General features: G+C 47.3%; 1 protein-coding gene across 1 annotated transcript in view; it reads left to right on the top strand.

Moving 5' to 3' along the window:
• The window catches only part of LOC308169807 (amyloid-beta A4 precursor protein-binding family A member 3), a 27247-nt gene extending 5555 nt beyond the window's left edge, over nucleotides 1-21692 (top strand). The window contains 8 exon segments of the mRNA XM_080544552.1: nucleotides 1-61; nucleotides 4166-4252; nucleotides 7603-7821; nucleotides 10128-10307; nucleotides 12602-12814; nucleotides 14950-15069; nucleotides 15368-15508; nucleotides 20144-21692. The exon segment at nucleotides 1-61 is cut by the window's left edge and continues 85 nt beyond it. Coding sequence (XP_080400678.1) covers nucleotides 1-61; nucleotides 4166-4252; nucleotides 7603-7821; nucleotides 10128-10307; nucleotides 12602-12814; nucleotides 14950-15069; nucleotides 15368-15508; nucleotides 20144-20215 — 1093 coding nt within the window. The 3' untranslated portion in view covers nucleotides 20216-21692.
• Nucleotides 21693-21892: the final 200 nt, after the last annotated feature.

Genomic DNA, 21892 nt, shown 5'->3' with positions numbered 1-21892 from the left:
CAAGAACCCCTCCACCAACGCCCGCATGACGCAGGCCCAGGAGGCCGTGGACCGCATCAAGGTGACTGGATGTCTCTTATATAATACATATATATACTGTATATATATATGTATGTTACGGTACATGTGGGAAAACTAGGGTTAGGGTTAGGTGCTAGGGTGACTTGGTACATGCTGGCATGTCTAACCCTAACCCTATCTGTAGAGGCTTCTTAATAATCCAAATAGACTCTACATTGGGTGAGTCGTAGGTTCCAACAAACAGTATCCAAAAAGGCAGAGTGACGCGTGTATAAAAATAAAATAAACGTTCCTTTATTTACTCAAAATAAATATATCTCCACAGGGCTCTACAGTGTGACCATTTCACTCGCATTTGCGACTAAAAATACATCTGTGCGACTAGAGAAATAAATTCACGAGCACACGTGCGAGTACAGATTTATTTTTATTTTTTTTATTATTATTTTTTTTATTCTAAAAATAAATCTGCGCGAACCGTGTGGCCACATTTTAAGCCGTCAGCCAGCCCGCTACGACCACGGGAAGTCATGTTAAAAGTGAAGTTACTTCTGTTAAACTGCCGCTAAGCTAACATCGCTAATCGCTAACTCCCTCCTGGGCCTTAAAGAGACAAGCGCCCTTTTCTCATCTCAAGCTTCATTAGCTTCATTAGCTCACCACATCTACAGATTTGGTCCCACACTCTCCAGATTTGAACCAGGGTTAACTACCCAGGGTAGAAAGTAGAAAGCTCTCAGACCTTCAGAACCCATTGAAAGTAGTGGAGGTACTCCAGAAGTCCAAATGCATCTCTAATCCTAGGAAACCCTAGGAAGCAAGTTGCCTAATGGCATGAAAATGCAACATGTTGTACTTGAGTGTGGCAGAGAGGTGGGACCCCCGGGGATGGTGGTGTGCTAACAGCTAGCCGCCGCAGAGGCACCGTGCTGGCCACCTCCACATGTCACCACCCCGGGCAGCATGGGGCTGGGGACTGGTCATCTGGATGTGGGGTAGTTTAATACCCCTAGATGTGGAGTTGTCTGGCCACCGTGTGTGACTGATGTAGCCTGACCCAGCAGCAGGGAGGTGGGCAGCATGGAGACAGACCTCTGCATGGCCTGGCTGGGCTGCTAGCTGACAGACCTAGCCCTAAAGCCTGGCTGGGCTGCTAGCTGCTAGCTGACAGGCATGACATGGATGAATGAATGAACATGCTGCTAACCAGGAGAACTTGACACAGCTAGTTACCATAATACAATGCCATCAACTCTGCGTCTAGTAGGGCTGTAGGCATGGGCCAATGTGTGATTTTGGTGCAAAAATGGCAAAATCACTAATAAAAATGTGTTATAATTACATTTTTCACTGTGCTCCTAAATTTCTTTGTGTGCCCCTAGTGAAAAAGGTTAGCGTAGAGCCCTGCTCCATCAGCATAGTCCACATTAACGATCCTGTCAGTAAGTCTATAGCTGTCCACAAAACTGTCCATTACCATTGAACTGTCAATTACTGTTCACAACCGTGTTGTCCTGAACTGTCAATTACTGTCGTTGAAACTTTGTTTGCTCCCAATTAACCATCCCCTTCCTGTTCCCTTATATCCCCAATATTCATTCATCCCAACCACCAGGGGGGAATGACCATGAGGAACAATCTACATAACATAAAATAGGGAATATAGGCTTAGAAGCAAATATTATCATAATTAAATTAAAGCAATCAATATCATAAATCAATAACTCGAAATTAATATTAGAAGATTAACATAAATAACATGTAGGACTAGAATGGCTCCTACACTATCCCTATCCCTATCCCTAACCCTAACCCTAACCCTAACCCTAACCCTAACCTTAACCTTAACCTTAACCGTAGCACCCTAGCACCTAACCCTATCCCTAGTTTTCCCACATGTACCGTAACATATACAGTCTATATATATACACTCACTGAGCACTTTAGAAACACAAAGCTAATACTGGGGACTGGGGAGGGCTCACACACACACACACACACACACACACACACTGGGGAGGGCTTCCCTTTGCTCTCTAAACAGCCTGGATTCTTCCTGGTTGAAGATGTGGGAAACTTTCCTTTGACATTCTGGTCCGTGATGACCTGACTGCGTCACACACCTCCTACAGGTGTTTTCAGGTTACAGGTGTTTTCAGGTTACAGGTGTTTTCAGGTGCTCTTTCAATCTGAGTCTCCCGTTCTGCCACATCCCAAAGCTGTTCTGCCACATCCCAAAGGTTCTACCACATCCCAAAGGTTCTACCACATCCCAAAGCTGTTCTGCCACATCCCAGAGGTTCTACCACATCCCAAAGCTGTTCTGCCACATCCCAAAGGTTCTACCACATCCCAAAGGTTCTACCACATCCCAAAGGTGTTCTACCACATCCCAAAGCTGTTCTACCACATCCCAAAGGTTCTACCACATCCCAAAGCTGTTCTACCACATCCCAAAGGTTCTACCACATCCCAGAGGTTCTACCACATCCCAAAGGTTCTACCACATCCCAAAGCTGTTCTACCACATCCCAAAGGTTCTACCACATCCCAAAGCTGTTCTACCACATCCCAAAGGTTCTACCACATCCCAAAGGTTCTACCACATCCCAAAGGTGTTCTACCACATCCCAAAGGTTCTACCACATCCCAAAGGTGTTCTACCACATCCCAAAGGTTCTATCACATCCCAAAGGTTCTACCACATCCCAAAGGTTCTACCACATCCCAAAGGTTCTACCACATCCCAGAGGTTCTACCACATCCCAAAGGTTCTACCACATCCCAAAGGTTCTATCACATCCCAAAGGTTCTACCACATCCCAAAGGTTCTATCACATCCCAAAGGTTCTACCACATCCCAAAGGTTCTACCACATCCCAGAGGTTCTACCACATCCCAAAGGTTCTACCACATCCCAAAGGTTCTACCACATCCCAAAGGTTCTACCACATCCCAGAGGTGTTCTACCACATCCCAGAGGTGTTCTACCACATCCCAAAGGTTCTACCACATCCCAAAGGTGTTCTACCACATCCCAGAGGTTCTACCACATCCCAAAGGTTCTACCACATCCCAAAGGTTCTACCACATCCCAGAGGTTCTACCACATCCCAAAGGTTCTACCACATCCCAGAGGTTCTACCACATCCCAGAGGTTCTACCACATCCCAAAGGTGTTCTACCACATCCCAGAGGTGTTCTACCACATCCCAAAGGTTCTACCACATCCCAAAGGTGTTCTACCACATCCCAAAGGTTCTACCACATCCCAGAGGTTCTACCACATCCCAGAGGTGTTCTACCACATCCCAAAGGTTCTACCACATCCCAAAGCTGTTCTGCCACATCCCAGAGGTTCTACCACATCCCAAAGGTTCTACCACATCCCAAAGGTTCTACCACATCCCAAAGGTTCTACCACATCCCAAAGGTTCTACCACATCCCAAAGGTTCTACCACATCCCAAAGGTGTTCTACCACATCCCAAAGGTTCTACCACATCCCAAAGGTGTTCTACCACATCCCAAAGGTTCTACCACATCCCAAAGGTTCTACCACATCCCAAAGGTTCTACCACATCCCAAAGGTTCTACCACATCCCAAAGGTTCTACCACATCCCAAAGCTGTTCTACCACATCCCAAAGGTGTTCTACCACATCCCAAAGGTTCTACCACATCCCAAAGGTTCTACCACATCCCAAAGGTTCTACCACATCCCAAAGGTTCTACCACATCCCAAAGGTTCTACCACATCCCAAAGGTTCTACCACATCCCAAAGGTTCTACCACATCCCAGAGGTTCTACCACATCCCAAAGGTTCTACCACATCCCAAAGGCGTTCTGTTGGATTCATTGTCATGTTCATGAAACCAGTTTGAGACGACTTCTGCTTTGTGTCGTGGTGCATTACCATGCTGGGAGCAGCCATTAGAAGACGGTACATTGTGGCCATGAAGGGAGGCACATGGTCAGCAACAACACTCACATAGGCTGTGGCGTTCAGGAGATGATTGATTGGTATTAACAGGCCCCAAAGTGTGCCAAGAAAACATTCCCCACCTCATTACACCACCTGAATGAATGAGAAGGTGTCCAGGTGTACGGGTGTTCCTAATAAAGTGTCTCTTGTCCTCCTGCAGGCTCCAGAGGGGGAGTCCCAGCCCATGACGGAGGTGGACCTCTTCATCTCCACCCAACGCATCAAGGTGCTCAGCGCTGACAAACAGGTGTGTGCAGTGTTGTCATGGCAACGTATCGGTACATCAGGGTTGTCATGGCAACATATTGGTACATTAGGGTTGTCATAGTAACATATCGGTACATTAGGGTTGCCCGCATAGAACCACATAGTATATCAGCCAGACCAGAATGCACCACAGCAGCAGTGCGTGTCTGAACTGTGAGGCTGGTTCTCTCTGAGTGTTCTGTCTGAGTGTTCTGTCTGAGTGTTCTGTCTGAGTGTTCCCTCTGAGTGTTCTGTCTGAGTGTTCTGTCTGAGTGTTCCCTCTGAGTGTTCTGTCTGAGTGTTCTCTCTGAGTGTTCTCTCTGAGTGTTCTGTCTGAGTGTTCTGTCTGAGTGTTCCCTCTGAGTGTTCTCTCTGAGTGTTCTGTCTGAGTGTTCTGTCTGAGTGTTCCCTCTGAGTGTTCTCTCTGAGTGTTCTGTCTGAGCGTTCTGTCTGAGTGTTCTGTCTGAGTGTTCTGTCTGAGTGTTCTCTCTGAGTGTTCTGTCTGAGTGTTCTGTCTGAGTGTTCCCTCTGAGTGTTCTGTCTGAGTGTTCTGTCTGTCTGAGTGTTCTGTCTGAGTGTTCTGTCTGAGTGTTCTGTCTGAGTGTTCTGTCTGAGTGTTCTGTCTGAGTGTTCCCTCTGAGTGTTCTGTCTGAGTGTTCTGTCTGAGTGTTCTGTCTGAGTGTTCTGTCTGAGTGTTCTGTCTGAGTGTTCTGTCTGAGTGTTCTGTCTGAGTGTTCTGTCTGAGTGTTCTGTCTGAGTGTTCTGTCTGAGTGTTCTGTCTGAGTGTTCTGTCTGAGTGTTCTGTCTGAGTGTTCTGTCTGAGTGTTCTGTCTGAGTGTTCTGTCTGAGTGTTCTGTCTGAGTGTTCTGTCTGAGTGTTCTCTCTGAGTGTTCTGTCTGAGTGTTCTCTCTGAGTGTTCTGTCTGAGTGTTCTGTCTGAGTGTTCTCTCTGAGTGTTCTGTCTGAGTGTTCCGTCTGAGTGTTCTGTCTGAGTGTTCTGAGTGTTCTGTCTGAGTGTTCTGTCTGAGTGTTCTGTCTGAGTGTTCTCTCTGAGTGTTCTGTCTGAGTGTTCTCTCTGAGTGTTCTCTCTGAGTGTTCTGTCTGAGTGTTCTGTCTGAGTGTTCTGAGTGTTCTGTCTGAGTGTTCTGTCTGAGTGTTCTCTCTGAGTGTTCTCTCTGAGTGTTCTGTCTGAGTGTTCTGTCTGAGTGTTCTCTCTGAGTGTTCCCTCTGAGTGTTCTGTCTGAGTGTTCTGTCTGAGTGTTCTGTCTGAGTGTTCTGTCTGAGTGTTCTGTCTGAGTGTTCTGTCTGAGTGTTCTGTCTGAGTGTTCTGTCTGAGTGTTCCCTCTGAGTGTTCCCTCTGAGTGTTCTGTCTGAGTGTTCTGTCTGAGTGTTCTGTCTGAGTGTTCTGTCTGAGTGTTCTCTCTGAGTGTTCTGTCTGAGTGTTCTGTCTGAGTGTTCTGTCTGAGTGTTCTGTCTGAGTGTTCCCTCTGAGTGTTCCCTCTGAGTGTTCTGTCTGAGTGTTCTGTCTGAGTGTTCTGTCTGAGTGTTCTGTCTGAGTGTTCTGTCTGAGTGTTCTGTCTGAGTGTTCCCTCTGAGTGTTCTGTCTGAGTGTTCTGTCTGAGTGTTCTGTCTGAGTGTTCTCTCTGAGTGTTCTGTCTGAGTGTTCTGTCTGAGTGTTCTGTCTGAGTGTTCCCTCTGAGTGTTCTGTCTGAGTGTTCTGTCTGAGTGTTCTGTCTGAGTGTTCTGTCTGAGTGTTCTGTCTGAGTGTTCTGTCTGAGTGTTCTGTCTGAGTGTTCTGTCTGAGTGTTCTGTCTGAGTGTTCTGTCTGAGTGTTCTGTCTGAGTGTTCTGTCTGAGTGTTCTCTCTGAGTGTTCTGTCTGAGTGTTCTCTCTGAGTGTTCTCTCTGAGTGTTCCCTCTGAGTGTTCTGTCTGAGTGTTCTGTCTGAGTGTTCTGTCTGAGTGTTCTGTCTGAGTGTTCTGTCTGAGTGTTCTGTCTGAGTGTTCTCTCTGAGTGTTCTCTCTGAGTGTTCTCTCTGAGTGTTCTGTCTGAGTGTTCTGTCTGAGTGTTCTGTCTGAGTGTTCTGTCTGAGTGTTCTGTCTGAGTGTTCCCTCTGAGTGTTCTGTCTGAGTGTTCTGTCTGAGTGTTCTCTCTGAGTGTTCTGTCTGAGTGTTCTGTCTGAGTGTTCTGTCTGTCTGAGTGTTCTCTCTGAGTGTTCTCTCTGAGTGTTCTGTCTGAGTGTTCTCTCTGAGTGTTCTGTCTGAGTGTTCTGTCTGAGTGTTCTCTCTGAGTGTTCTGTCTGAGTGTTCTGTCTGTCTGAGTGTTCTGTCTGAGTGTTCTGTCTGAGTGTTCTCTCTGAGTGTTCTGTCTGAGTGTTCCGTCTGAGTGTTCTGTCTGAGTGTTCTGTCTGAGTGTTCTGTCTGAGTGTTCTGTCTGAGTGTTCTGTCTGAGTGTTCTGTCTGAGTGTTCTGTCTGAGTGTTCTGTCTGAGTGTTCTGTCTGAGTGTTCTCTCTGAGTGTTCTCTCTGAGTGTTCTGTCTGAGTGTTCTCTCTGAGTGTTCCCTCTGAGTGTTCTGTCTGAGTGTTCTGTCTGAGTGTTCTGTCTGAGTGTTCTGTCTGAGTGTTCTGTCTGAGTGTTCTGTCTGAGTGTTCCCTCTGAGTGTTCTGTCTGAGTGTTCTGTCTGAGTGTTCCCTCTGAGTGTTCTGTCTGAGTGTTCTGTCTGAGTGTTCTGTCTGAGTGTTCTCTCTGAGTGTTCTGTCTGAGTGTTCTGTCTGAGTGTTCTGAGTGTTCTCTCTGAGTGTTCTCTCCTTGTCTAATCTAATCTGAGCCCTTTTCCTGAACAATCGGATAGTCAAGAGTAGAACTGGGTCAGTGTGTGTCGGCGTTCTGTGTTCTGCATGGCTGCATGGCTGCTCAGAGCTGCTAACCCGCTGCTTGCTGCCTCCTCAGATCCAAAGACTGTGGACATTTACATAATATATATATTTATATATACTCAAATTAGTTTAGGGGCCCTGGTCTGTTAACCCCTGGTCTGTTAACCCCTGGTTCCCCTGGTCTGTTAACCCCTTGTTCTCCTGGTCTGTTAACCCCTGGTCTGTTAACCCCTGGTTCCCCATGTCTGTTAACCCCTAGTTCTCCTGGTCTGTTAACCCCTGGTCTGTTAACCCCTGATTCCCCTGGTTCCCCTGGTCTGTTAACCCCTAGTTCTCCTGGTCTGTTAACCCCTGGTTCCCCTGGTCTGTTAACCCCTGGTTCCCCTCGTTCCCCTGGTCTGTTAACCCCTGGTTCCCCTGGTCTGTTAACCCCTGGTTCCCCTGGTCTGTTAACCCCTCGTTCCCCTGTGTTCCTCAGGAGGCCATGATGGACCACTCCCTCCAGATGATCTCCTACATCGCCGACATCGGCAGCATCGTGGTTCTGATGGCCCGCAGGAAACCAGCCGGGCGCAGAGGACCGGAGGCCGCCGCGGCTAACAGCGCTAACACGGCTACCAGCGCTAACACCGCTACCAGCTCCCCCGGGCCCCAGAGGAAGTGCTGTATGATCTGCCACGTGTTCAGCTCCGATGACGTGAGTCAGTCAGCGACACGTTTACTGTTCTAATAATGACACAGAAGCAGCTTTATTCATATAGAACCTTTCAGACATCAGAATGCAGCTCAACGTGCCGAACAGACCTGTCTGTCTGTCTGTCTGTCTGTCTGTCTGTCTGTCTGGTCCAGGGCCCACTGTGAGCCTGTCTGTCTGTCTGTCTGTCTGTCTGTCTGTCTGTCTGTCTGTCTGTACAGTCCAGGGCCAAGTAAGCAAACCAAGTAATTGATTGAACGTGTTTTGAAAACATGATCACAAACATGATCTGGTCAAGACGAACATCAGGTGGTCCTTCAGGGTCAGGTTAAGATCTGGTCAAGACGAACATCAGGTGGTCCTTCAGGGTCAGGTTAAGATCTGGTCAAGACGAACATCAGGTGGTCCTTCAGGGTCAGGTTAAGATCTGGTCAAGACGAACATCAGGTGGTCCTTCAGGGTCAGGTTAAGATCTGGTCAAGACGAACATCAGGTGGTCCTTCAGGGTCAGGTTAAGGTTAATGGGTTCTGAACATCAGGTGGTCCTTCAGGGTCAGATTAAGATTAATGGGTTCTGGTTAGGGTTAGGGTTAGGCAGGGCTCGACAGTGCGACTGTTTTGGTCGCATTTGCGAGTGAATATATTTCTGTGCGACTTGGAAATACATTCAATCGCACCAGTGCGACTAACTGCTGAACTACTGTCATGCGCAGTCAAACCTATGTGTATAAGCGATGAGGGAATGAAAACAGTGAACAGAAACGCGTGTCGCAGAAATGCTTCACGCGAGTCCTATATGCGCTTAAAATGCGCATAATGGGTATATGGGATACAGCTCTCATAGTTCGTAGCGCTGTGTTTTGTTAGCCGCTAGCTGCTAGCAGCGTTTGCTTCCGGTTTCATTACAAAGAGGTTAACCCTATATGTGCCTGATGTCTAACATTCAAATGACTCTAACTTCATCTTTTTTCGGATTTCAATGTATGACACATCATTTGAAAGTTTATGATCCGTAGTTCCAATCCACAACACGTCACATTTGAAAGTGTTTATGTAATTTTTTTACATTTGAAAGTGTTTTGTTTATATATATTTATATTATACAATTTACCAGTCATATTCTGGAATGTGTCTAAATGTTAAAGTTCCATAAGTATAAGCAAAATAAAGTAACAGTTTGTAAATAAATAGTAGCATTTGAAACAAAAACAAAAACGAACCGTGAACCGTGACCCAAAAACCGAGGTTCATACCGAACCGTGGGCCAACTGAAATTAAGATTCTTACTTCCCCTTTACATTGTGTGAGTCTCCATTTTTATTACGGCCAAGAGCCGGTTATGATAATTTTGATATGTTATGATTATGATAATTTGTTGTCGTTGTTGACGAAAATTGCGCAATTTTCATTGTGCTACTGAAATTCTTGGTGTGCTACTACATTTTTCAACATGGTAGCACAGTGCTACCTGGGGAAAAGGTAAGCGTCAAGCCCTGGGTTAGGGTTTAACGTCATCGTTAGCCATGGAATGGGCCACGTCTTACGGTTTGGCTTCGGCATATTTCATGTTTAGTTTAGTTTATTAGTTTATAGTTTCGTGGAGAGTTTCCATTAACTAACAGTAAGCAGTACATGGAGCAGCTTCAGCCTACTTGGCTGACCTCCAGCTGGAAAGTCCTCGGCAAGTTGTTAACATGCAGCCTGAAATACGTTAGTTAAAAGAAAAACAATTAAATCATATTTACAATTAGAGCAAGCAAAGCAAAATGAAGAAAGACACACAAACATATCGCACACGACTGAGCTAGAGTGTGTTTGTGAGGAGGACTCTCTGGAGGGCTGAGGATGAGAAGACTGACAGCCCCTCTCCCTCTGACCTCCAGGCCATAGCCCAGGGCTAACCTAACCTCTCTCCCTCCAGGCCATAGCCCAGGCCTAACCCTACCTCTCTCTCCCTCCAGGCCCAGGTCATAGCCCAGGCCTAACCCTAACCTCCCTCTCCCCCTCCAGGCCCAGGTGATAGCCTAACCTAACCCTACCTCTCCATAGCCCAGGCCTAACCCTACCTCTCCCTCCCTAGGCCCAGGTGATAGCCCAGGCCTAACCCTAATCTCTCTCTCCCTCCCTAGGCCCAGGTCATAGCCCAGGCCATAGGCCAGGCCTAACCCTACCTCTCTCCCCCTCTCCAGGCCCAGGTCATAGCCCAGGCTATAGGCCAGGCCTAACCCTACCTCTCTCCCCCTCTCCAGGCCCAGGTCATAGCCCAGGCTATAGGCCAGGCCTAACCCTACCTCTCTCCCCCTCTCCAGGCCCAGGTCATAGCCCAGGCTATAGGCCAGGCCTTCGGCGTGGCGTACCAGCAGTTCCTCCAGGCCAACGGCATCACGGCCAGTCAGCTGCGGCCCAGCGAGTACAGTGACTACCTGGGAACCCAGGAGCTCTACAACGGAGACCTGGTGCACTTCTCTGACTCTGACAACATCAGGGAGGTGAGATGGAACCCTAACCCTAACCTAACCCCTATAACCCTAACCCCTAACCCCTAACCCTAACCCTAACCTAACCCCTATAACAGGGTTTCCGTTAGAAAAATTTGCCGTCGGACATCGTGTCCGGGAAGATTCCGATTTACCGGACAAACGTGAATTATTCCGGTCATCATAATTAAATAATAATTTAATAATTAAAATATAATATAGCTGTTTGTCGCGGTGATTACTGTTGTGTAGCGGCCTATATATGCCATTTAATGTCTATTTCTCATCCGATACGATTAGATGCGAGTTATATAATATATAATAATATAACATGATTTGACGCATGCGCGCTATGCCATTATGTCCAGCGCTGAACGGGCGCCTCACTGGGAACTGAACAGACAGCATCGATCAATGAACGGACTCCACATTACGTTAACTGAAGTTTGTTAAATTGTTTGGGATTAATGTGAGTTTTCTATTTTCTCTTTCCAGTTTTACCCTTTTTTTATCAATAAAACAACGTCATTTCTATAACCAGGTCTCGCTGGTTGGGAAGGCATTTCGTTTAGCTGCCTGTCAAATCATACTTAATCGGACTCGGGAGTATGACAATGAGGAGAACATAACTGTTTATTGAGAAACAATTGCAGGCTGGGATACGATGACATTTTAATTAGTTTTTTTCTCTCTCTCTCACTCGCTGTCTCACACACACACACACACACACACACACACACGCACACACAGACACGCACACACACACACACACACACACACACACACACACACACACACATACACACACACGCACTCACCCGTGGTGGTCAGCACGGTGCTGGTGAAAAACAGGGAGGAGATGAAATCCCAGTTGGGTTCGCTGGAGTTCCCCAGCACGGACACGCCGTAGTTACTGGCCTCCAGCGCCCGAGCCAGCAGCTCCTCCAGCCGGGCGTCGGACACGCACGCGTTGTCCCGCAATTGTTCGCGCAACCGGTGCTCACCACGACGGCGTCAGCCGCCTCCATCTCTTCAGAGCCAGACTTCTCCTCAGACTCATTGTTGCTTGGTTTCATGAAGTAATTGCTAAGCTTACTTTGTTTTGCCATGTTTACATTAATTTAATCGCTCGCTATGGTGCACTTTGAGCTGCAACGTTTGCGTATTATTATGGTGGACGGGTTGGCAGGGTTGCCAGATAGGCATGGGTTACCGCCGAATGGGCTACTGGGTTTAAGCGGTAATAGACTGGTTAGGCTGTAATCCCATCTGGCATCAATCCCATGTGGCACCTGTGCGCTGTTTCGCATAGGCCGGCCTACACATTAGGAGTCATCATCATGCCGGTGTCAAATCATATCATAATAAAAGAAATACATAGCCTATATATTCGTCTTTTTTAAAATAGAAGGAATCAGAATGTGAACTTTAGCGAATTGTATTCAAAGGGAATTATTTTCACCGGACAATATGTCCGACGACTTTTCAATTTGTCGGACTTCAACAAATTTTACCGGACAAAGACCGGTAATTACCGGTTAACGGAAACCCAGCCCTATAACCCTACACTTCTCTGACTCTGACAACATCAGGGAGGTGAGATGGAACCCTAACCTAACCCCTATAACCCTACATAACCCTAACACATATAAACCTTACCCTACACTTCTGTGACTCTGTCTGTCCATCCAGGTGTCCTCTGTCTCTCCCTCTAACCCGTGTGTCTGTCCTCTGTCTCTCTCTCTAACCCGTGTGTCTGTCTGTCCCAGGTGGTCCCTACCTGTTAGTGTCCTCTGTCCCTCTAACCCGTGTGTCCATCCCTAGGTGGTCCTCTGTCTCTCTCTCTAAACCGTCTGTCTGTCTGTCCCTCCAGGTGTCCTCTGTCTCTCTCTCTAAACCCTCGGTCTGTCTGTCCCTCCAGGTGTCCTCTGTCTCTCTCTCTAAACCCTCTGTCTGTCTGTCCCTCCAGGTGTCCTCTGTCTCCCTCTAACCCGTGTGTCTGTCCTCCAGGTGTCTGTCCTCTGTCTCTCCCTCTAACCCGTGTGTCTGTCCTAGGTGGTCCTCTGTCTCTCTCTCTAAACAGTCTGTCTGTCTGTCCCTCCAGGTGTCCTCTGTCTCTCTAACCCGTGTGTCTGTCTGTCCCAGGTGGTCCTCTGTCTCTCTCTCTAAACCCTCTGTCTGTTTGTCCCTCCAGGTGTCCTCTGTCTCTCTAACCCGTGTATCTGTCCTCTGTCCCTCCCTCTAACCCGTCTGTCTGTCCAGGTGTCCTCTGTCTCTCTAAACCGTCTGTCTGTCCGTCCCTCCAGGTGGTGATCTCCAAGGCGTCGGGGGACATCCTGGGGGTGGCGGTGGTGGAGTCTGGGTGGGGCAGCATCCTGCCCACGGTGGTGGTGGCCAACCTGCTGCACGGCGGCCCGGCGGAGCGGAGCGGAGAGCTCAGCATCGGAGACCGCATCATGTCTGTCAACAGCACCAGCCTGGTGGGCCTGCCCATCAACACCTGTCACGGCATCATCAGAGTAAGACTGGGGGGAGGGGAGGGAGGGGGAGAGGGAGGGAGGGAGGGAGGGAGGGAGGGGGAGAGGATGGGAGGGAGGGGGGGAGGGGGGGAGGGAGGGAGGGGGGGAGGGAGGGAGGGAGGGAGGAGGGAGGGAGGGAGGAGGGAGGGAGGGAGGGAGGGAGGGAGGGAGGGGGAGAGGATGGGAGGGAGGGGGGGAGGGAGGGAGGGGGAGAGGATGGGAGGGAGGGAGGGAGGGAGGGGGAGAGGATGGGAGGGAGGGAGGGAGGGAGGGAGGGGGGGGGGGAGGGGGGGGGGAGGAGGGGGGGGAGGGAGGGAGGGAGGGAGGGATATAGAGATGGATGGATGGAGGGATGGATAGATACATAATCTAATGATCGCAAGGTCAGAAGATTGGCGGTTCGAGCCCCGGCTGGCCACGTGGTCCTTGGGCAAGACACCGAACTCCAAATTGCTCCCAGTGAGCGGGCCGGTGCCTTGCATGGTAGCTTAGTTGCCACCATTGGTGTGTGAATGTGTGTGTGAACGGCTATCTGGGATGTGTGAGCCTGCAGTAACTGGAAAATCCACTGGAGGGCATTGTAGTTTCCCGAAATTGAAATACACTTGACGATGGTTGCTGTCCTAGTGTTAGGAATCGATTGTTATTTTATGGTATTACTACTCCTGACTTCACCATCTAACCTCCTCACCATCTAACCTCCTCACCATCTAACCTCCTCATCATCTAACCTCCTCCTCACCATCTGACCTCCTCCTCATCATCTAACCTCCTCACCATCTGACCTCCTCACCATCTGACCTCCTCCTCATCATCTAACCTCCTCACCATCTGACCTCCTCCTCATCATCTAACCTCCTCACCATCTGACCTCCTCACCATCTGACCTCCTCACCATCTGACCTCCTCACCATCTGACCTCCTCACCATCTGACCTCCTCATCATCTGACCTCCTCCTCACCATCTGACCTCCTCACCATCTGACCTCCTCATCATCATCTGACCTCCTCCTCATCTGACCTCCTCACCATCTGACCTCCTCATCATCTGACCTCCTCATCATCTGACCTCCTCATCATCTAACCTCCTCACCATCTGACCTCCTCATCATCTGACCTCCTCATCATCTGACCTCCTCCTCATCATCTGACCTCCTCCTCACCATCTGACCTCCTCATCATCTGACCTCCTCACCATCTGACCTCCTCACCATCTGACCTCCTCCTCACCATCTGACCTCCTCACCATCTGACCTCCTCCTCATCATCTGACCTCCTCATCATCTGACCTCCTCATCATCTGACCTCCTCACCATCTGACCTCCTCATCATCTGACCTCCTCACCATCTGACCTCCTCATCATCTAACCTCCTCACCATCTAACCTCCTCACCATCTGACCTCCTCACCATCTGACCTCCTCATCATCTGACCTCCTCATCATCATCTGACCTCCTCATCATCTAACCTCCTCACCATCTGACCTCCTCATCATCTGACCTCCTCATCATCTGACCTCCTCCTCATCATCTGACCTCCTCCTCACCATCTGACCTCCTCATCATCTGACCTCCTCACCATCTGACCTCCTCCTCACCATCTGACCTCCTCACCATCTGACCTCCTCCTCACCATCTGACCTCCTCACCATCTGACCTCCTCCTCATCATCTAACCTCCTCATCATCTAACCTCCTCATCATCTAACCTCCTCACCATCTGACCTCCTCCTCATCATCTGACCTCCTCACCATCTGACCTCCTCCTCACCATCTGACCTCCTCACCATCTGACCTCCTCCTCATCATCTGACCTCCTCATCATCTGACCTCCTCACCATCTGACCTCCTCATCATCTAACCTCCTCACCATCTAACCTCCTCACCATCTGACCTCCTCACCATCTGACCTCCTCACCATCTGACCTCCTCCTCATCATCTGACCTCCTCCTCATCATCTGACCTCCTCCTCATCATCTAACCTCCTCACCATCTGACCTCCTCATCATCTGACCTCCTCACCATCTGACCTCCTCATCATCTAACCTCCTCACCATCTGACCTCCTCACCATCTGACCTCCTCACCATCTGACCTCCTCACCATCTAACCTCCTCCTCATCATTCTTCCAAACAGGATCTGAAGAACCAGGCGGAGGTGAAGCTCAGCATCGTCCACTGCCCTCCCGTCACCATGGCGATCATCAAGCGGCCAGACCCCAAGTTCCAGTTGGGCTTCAGCGTGGAGGACGGGATAGTAAGTGACAGTTAATTTATTGTTTTTTTGTCACAAGTACCGTAAGTAAACGCCCCCACAAAATGTCTTGATTTCACACTGGGAACATTGTTGTCTGATTGTCTATGAATCCGAAGAGTCTCTCCTGCAGTAGGTTTGTATCTGAGCCGTCTAGAACTATGTACCAGCCGTCTAGAACTATGTACCAGCCGTCTAGAACTATGTACCAGCCCTCTACAACTATGTACCAGCCCTCTAGAACTCTGAATCAGCCCTCTAGAACTATGTACCAGCCTTCTGAACTTCTCCGTCTCCTCAGATCTGCAGTCTGATGCGGGGGGGCATCGCTGAGCGGGGGGGCATCCGCGTGGGCCACCGCATCATAGAGATCAACGGGCAGAGTGTGGTGGCCACGCCCCACGACAAGATCATCCACATCCTGACCAACGCCATCGGAGAGGTAAACAAGGGAGACAACCCCCCCTACCCCCCAACCCCCCAACCCCCCAACCCCCCAACCCCAGCTCATATGAGCTTCTCTCCCATGGTTCCCTGTTAGCCTGTTAGCCTGTTAGCCTGTTAGCCTGTTAGCCTGTTAGTCTGTTAGTCTGTTAGTCTGTTAGCTGTTAGTCTGTTAGCCTGTTAGCCTGTTAGCCTGTTAGTCTGTTAGTCTGTTAGCCTGTTAGTCTGTTAGTCTGTTAGTCTGTTAGCCTGTTAGCCTGTTAGCCTGTTAGCCTGTTAGTCTGTTAGCCTGTTAGCCTGTTAGTCTGTTAGTCTGTTAGTCTGTTAGTCTGTTAGTCTGTTAGCCTGTTAGTCTGTTAGTCTGTTAGTCTGTTAGTCTGTTAGTCTGTTAGCCTGTTAGTCTGTTAGTCTGTTAGCCTGTTAGTCTGTTAGCCTGTTAGCCTGTTAGCCTGTTAGTCTGTTAGCCTGTTAGCCTGTTAGTCTGTTAGTCTGTTAGCCTGTTAGTCTGTTAGTCTGTTAGTCTGTTAGTCTGTTAGCCTGTTAGTCTGTCAGTCTGTCAGTCTGTCAGTCTGTCAGTCTGTTAGTCTGTTAGTCTGTTAGTCTGTTAGTCTGTTAGTCTGTTAGACTGTTAGTCTGTTAGCCTGTTAGTCTGTTAGTCTGTTAGTCTGTTAGCCTGTTAGCCTGTTAGCCTGTTAGCCTGTTAGTCTGTTAGTCTGTTAGTCTGTTAGTCTGTTAGCCTGTTAGCCTGTTAGTCTGTTAGCCTGTTAGTCTGTTAGTCTGTTAGTCTGTTAGTCTGTTAGCCTGTTAGCCTGTTAGTCTGTTAGTCTGTTAGCCTGTTAGCCTGTTAGCCTGTTAGTCTGTTAGCTTGTTAGTCTGTTAGTCTGTTAGTCTGTTAGTCTGTTAGCCTGTTAGCCTGTTAGCCTGTTAGTCTGTTAGTCTGTTAGTCTGTTAGTCTGTTAGCCTGTTAGCCTGTTAGTCTGTTAGTCTGTTAGTCTGTTAGCCTGTTAGACTGTTAGTCTGTTAGTCTGTTAGTCTGTTAGTCTGTTAGCCTGTTAGCCTGTTAGTCTGTTAGCCTGTTAGCCTGTTAGCCTGTTAGTCTGTTAGTCTGTTAGCCTGTTAGCCTGTTAGTCTGTTAGTCTGTTAGCCTGTTAGTCTGTTAATCTGTTAGTCTGTTAGTCTGTTAGCCTGTTAGCCTGTTAGTCTGTTAGTCTGTTAGCCTGTTAGTCTGTTAGCCTGTTAGCCTGTTAGCCTGTTAGCCTGTTAGTCTGTTAGCTTGTTAGTCTGTTAGTCTGTTAGTCTGTTAGCCTGTTAGCCTGTTAGTCTGTTAGTCTGTTAGCCTGTTAGCCTGTTAGTCTGTTAGCCTGTTAGCCTGTTAGCCTGTTAGTCTGTTAGTCTGTTAGTCTGTTAGCTTGTTAGTCTGTTAGTCTGTTAGCCTGTTAGCCTGTTAGCCTGTTAGTCTGTTAGTCTGTTAGTCTGTTAGTCTGTTAGTCTGTTAGTCTGTTAGTCTGTTAGCCTGTTAGTCTGTTAGTCTGTTAGACTGTTAGTCTGTTAGTCTGTTAGCCTGTTAGACTGTTAGTCTGTTAGTCTGTTAGCCTGTTAGTCTGTTAGTCTGTTAGCCTGTTAGTCTGTTAGCCTGTTAGCCTGTTAGTCTGTTAGTCTGTTAGCCTGTTAGACTGTTAGCCTGTTAGCCTGTTAGCCTGTTAGTCTGTTAGCCTGTTAGACTGTTAGACTGTTAGCCTGTTAGTCTGTTAGCCTGTTAGCCTGTTAGCCTGTTAGCCTGTTAGTCTGTTAGCCTGTTAGCCTGTTAGCCTGTTAGTCTGTTAGCCTGTTAGCCTGTTAGCCTGTTAGTCTGTTAGCTTGTTAGTCTGTTAGTCTGTTAGCCTGTTAGCCTGTTAGCCTGTTAGTCTGTTAGCCTGTTAGTCTGTTAGTCTGTTAGTCTGTTAGTCTGTTAGTCTGTTAGCTTGTTAGTCTGCTAGTCTGTTAGTCTGTTAGCCTGTTAGCCTGTTAGCCTGTTAGTCTGTTAGTCTGTTAGTCTGTTAGTCTGTTAGTCTGTTAGTCTGTTAGTCTGTTAGTCTGTTAGCCTGTTAGTCTGTTAGTCTGTTAGTCTGTTAGTCTGTTAGTCTGTTAGTCTGTTAGTCTGTTAGTCTGTTAGCCTGTTAGTCTGTTAGCCTGTTAGTCTGTTAGTCTGTTAGCCTGTTAGTCTGTTAGTCTGTTAGTCTGTTAGTCTGTTAGTCTGTTAGTCTGTTAGTCTGTTAGCTTGTTAGTCTGTTAGTCTGTTAGTCTGTTAGTCTGTTAGTCTGTTAGCCTGTTAGCCTGTTAGCCTGTTAGTCTGTTAGTCTGTTAGTCTGTTAGTCTGTTAGACTGTTAGCCTGTTAGCCTGTTAGTCAGTTAGCCTGTTAGTCTGTTAGCCTGTTAGACTGTTAGTCTGTTAGTCTGTTAGCCTGTTAGCCTGTTAGCCTGTTAGTCTGTTAGTCTGTTAGTCTGTCTGTCTGTTAGTCTGTTAGCCTGTTAGTCTGTTAGTCTGTTAGTCTGTTAGTCTGTTAGTCTGTTAGTCTGTTAGACTGTTAGTCTGTTAGTCTGTTAGTCTGTTAGTCTGTTCGTCTGTTAGTCTGTTAGTCTGTTAGTCTGTTAGTCTGTCTGTTAGTCTGTCAGTCTGTCAGTCTGTCAGTCTGTTAGACTGTTAGTCTGTTAGTCTGTTAGTCTGTTAGTCTGTTAGTCTGTTAGTCTGTTCGTCTGTTAGCCTGTTAGCCTGTTAGTCTGTTAGCCTGTTAGTCTGTTAGTCTGTTAGTCTGTTAGCCTGTTAGTCTGTTAGTCTGTTAGCCTGTTAGTCTGTTAGTCTGTTAGCCTGTTAGCCTGTTAGTCTGTTAGTCTGTTAGTCTGTTAGTCTGTTAGTCTGTTAGCCTGTTAGCCTGTTAGTCTGTTAGTCTGTTAGCCTGTTAGTCTGTTAGCCTGTTAGCCTGTTAGTCTGTTAGCCTGTTAGCCTGTTAGCCTGTTAGTCTGTTAGTCTGTTAGTCTGTTAGTCTGTTAGTCTGTTAGTCTGTTAGCCTGTTAGCCTGTTAGCCTGTTAGTCTGTTAGTCTGTTAGTCTGTTAGTCTGTTAGCCTGTTAGCCTGTTAGACTGTCTGTTAGTCTGTTAGTCTGTTAGCCTGTTAGTCTGTTAGTCTGTTAGTCTGTTAGCCTGTTGGCCTGTTAGTCTGTTAGTCTGTTAGGCTGTTAGCCTGTTAGTCTGTTAGTCTGTTAGCCTGTTAGTCTGTTAGTCTGTTATTCTGTTAGTCTGTTAGTCTGTTAGTCTGTTAGTCTGTTAGTCTGTTAGACTGTTAGTCTGTTAGTCTGTTAGCCTGTTAGCCTGTTAGACTGTTAGTCTGTTAGTCTGTCTGTTAGCCTGTTAGTCTGTCTGTTAGCCTGTTAGTCTGTTAGCCTGTTAGTCTGTTAGTCTGTTAGCCTGTTAGCCTGTTAGTCTGTTAGTCTGTTAGTCTGTTAGCCTGTTAGTCTGTTAGTCTGTTAGTCTGTTAGTCTGTTAGTCTGTTAGTCTGTTAGTCTGTTAGTCTGTTAGTCTGTTAGTCTGTTAGTCTGTTAGACTGTTAGTCTGTTAGTCTGTCTGTTAGCCTGTTAGTCTGTCTGTTAGCCTGTTAGTCTGTTAGTATGTTAGTCTGTTAGTCTGTTAGTCTGTTAGTCTGTTAGTCTGTTAGCCTGTTAGTCTGTTAGCCTGTTAGTCTGTTAGTCTGTTAGTCTGTTAGCCTGTTAGTCTGTTAGTCTGTTAGCCTGTTAGTCTGTTAGCTTGTTAGTCTGTTAGTCTGTTAGTCTGTTAGTCTGTTAGTCTGTTAGTCTGTCTGTTAGTCTGTTAGTCTGTTAGTCTGTTAGTCTGTTAGTCTGTTAGTCTGTTAGTCTGTCTGTTAGTCTGTTAGTCTGTTAGTCTGTTAGTCTGTTAGTCTGTTAGTCTGTTAGTCTGTTAGCCTGTTAGTCTGTTAGCCTGTTAGTCTGTTAGCCTGTTAGCCTGTTAGTCTGTTAGTCTGTTAGTCTGTTAGACTGTTAGACTGTTAGCCTGTTAGTCTGTCTGTTAGCCTGTTAGTCTGTTAGTCTGTTAGCCTGTTAGTCTGTTAGTCTGTTAGTCTGTTAGTATGTTAGACTGTTAGTCTGTTAGCCTGTTAGACTGTTAGTCTGTTAGTCTGTTAGCCTGTTAGTCTGTTAGTCTGTTAGCCTGTTAGCCTGTTAGCCTGTTAGCCTGTTAGTCTGTTAGTCTGTTAGCCTGTTAGACTGTTAGCCTGTTAGCCTGTTAGTCTGTTAGCCTGTTAGACTGTTAGCCTGTTGGCCTGCGATATGTTGTCAGTGTCAGAAAAGCTTGTCAGCATGTATTTAACTTTTTTTCCTTTAGGCAGTCAGAGAAGAAGTAAATCGACACTAGTTTTCTACGGTTGGATCGATACAGAGACCATGTGCACGAGAATAATCACATGAAAGACTTTCTTAGCTGACGTCGTTTTACAGAGTAATAATGTTGAGTTCACTTGACTTGGTTGATTTCATGAATTCATCAATTGAGCCCCACAGGTTCTTAGTCGATGAACTGTTGTTGTTGTTGTTGTTGTTGTTGTTGTCGTCGTCATCTCTTCTTCTTCTTCATCACGTCTCCTCAGATCCATCTGAAGACGATGCCCGCCTCCACCTACCGCCTGCTGACCGGCCAGGAGCAGCCGCTGTTCCTCTGAGGTTCGGCGGTTCGGCCCCCGGCTGGCCACGTGTCGAAGTGTCCTTGGGCAAGACACCGAACCCCAAATTGCTCCCAATGAGCATGGTAGCTTGGCCGCCATTGGTGTGTGAATGTGTGTGTGAACGGGTGAATGAGAGGCCGTTGTAAAGTGCTTTGGAATAAGGCGCTATAAAAGTGCAGTCTTCTTACGTTTGCAGCCTCAAATCTGACTTATTTTCTTCCATATGCAATTGTGTACAGTGCCTTAGCTACTGACACACCACGGAACTTAACAGGGATTTCTGTCTGTATTCTTTTTGGGGGGGAATTGTTGAAATATCATCATATACACACGACGATAGAGCTGTCAATACTTTTCAGAATATTTATGAGAGATTTTTAAATGGATAACTGAGATTGTCAATAGGAAATGTCAACTTATTTTATGACTGCTTTCATTCATTTCTTTTTTTCTCTGAAAACGAACAGCATGGGTTCCTTTAACTACTAATACTGTAAGACTACAGGTGCTGTTGTCATGGTGCCTCAGTCGAGTATATATGGAGAGGTTTGGTCCATATATATATATATAACATACATATCCAGGGTTAGGGTTATATACAGTATCATAACTGTGCTTCCATGTCTGGATCATGTCAGCCAGCAGGCGTCTCAGTCAGTGTTATTAACATGTTATTACCATGTCTCAATAGTGTGTTATTACAATGCGTTCTAAGGTTTAACATTGTGCATGGCCATACTCTATTTTTCCAGCTCAGTGCCTGATTTCAGAACTGTGTGTCTGTATGCAGAGGGAAGGGTGACTGTCTGTCTGTCTGTCTGTCTGTATGCAGAGAGAAGGGTGACTGTCTGTCTGTATGCAGAGAGAAGGGTGACTGACTGTCTGTCTGTCTGACTGTATGCAGAGAGAAGGGTGTCTGTCTGTCTGTATGCAGAGAGAAGGGTGACTGACTGTCTGTATGTCTGTCTGTATGCAGAGAGAAGGGTGACTGTCTGTCTGTATGCAGAGAGAAGGGTGACTGTCTGTCTGTCTGTCTGACTGTATGCAGAGAGAAGGGTGTCTGTCTGTCTGTATGCAGAGAGAAGGGTGACTGACTGTCTGTATGTCTGTCTGTATGCAGAGAGAAGCGTGACTGTGTGTCTGTATGTCTGTATGCAGAGAGAAGGGTGTCTGTCTGTCTGTATGCAGAGGGAAGGGTGACTGTCTGTCTGTATGCAGAGAGAAGGGTGACTGTCTGTCTGTCTGTATGCAGAGAGAAGGGTGACTGACTGTCTGTCTGTATGCAGAGAGAAGGGTGACTGTCTGTCTGTCTGTCTGTATGCAGAGAGAAGGGTGACTGTCTGTCTGTCTGTCTGTATGCAGAGAGAAGGGTGTCTGTCTGTCTGTATGCAGAGAGAAGGGTGTCTGTCTGTCATGAGAGAGAGAGAGAGATTTTTAATGACTGATGTTTTGGATGTTTATTAAAATTATATATCTCAAGTAATCCTGGTATGTGTTATTTATGTGTTTAATAATAATAATAATAATTCATAAAATGTATATAGCGCTTTTCCGAGGCTCAAAGACGCTGACAATATGGGAGAAACGGAAAACACAGAAACAACAAGCAACAGATAACATGACACATAGAACACATAGTTAGCGAACGGGGATGGGGGGGGGGGGGGTGGCAGG

Source organism: Nansenia antarctica (genome assembly GCF_963989245.1).
Source record: "Nansenia antarctica genome assembly, chromosome: 1".
NCBI classification, from domain to species: Eukaryota; Metazoa; Chordata; class Actinopteri; order Argentiniformes; family Microstomatidae; genus Nansenia; species Nansenia antarctica.
Note: the sequence above shows the minus strand (reverse complement) of the source record. Positions and strands in the feature narration are given on the sequence as shown.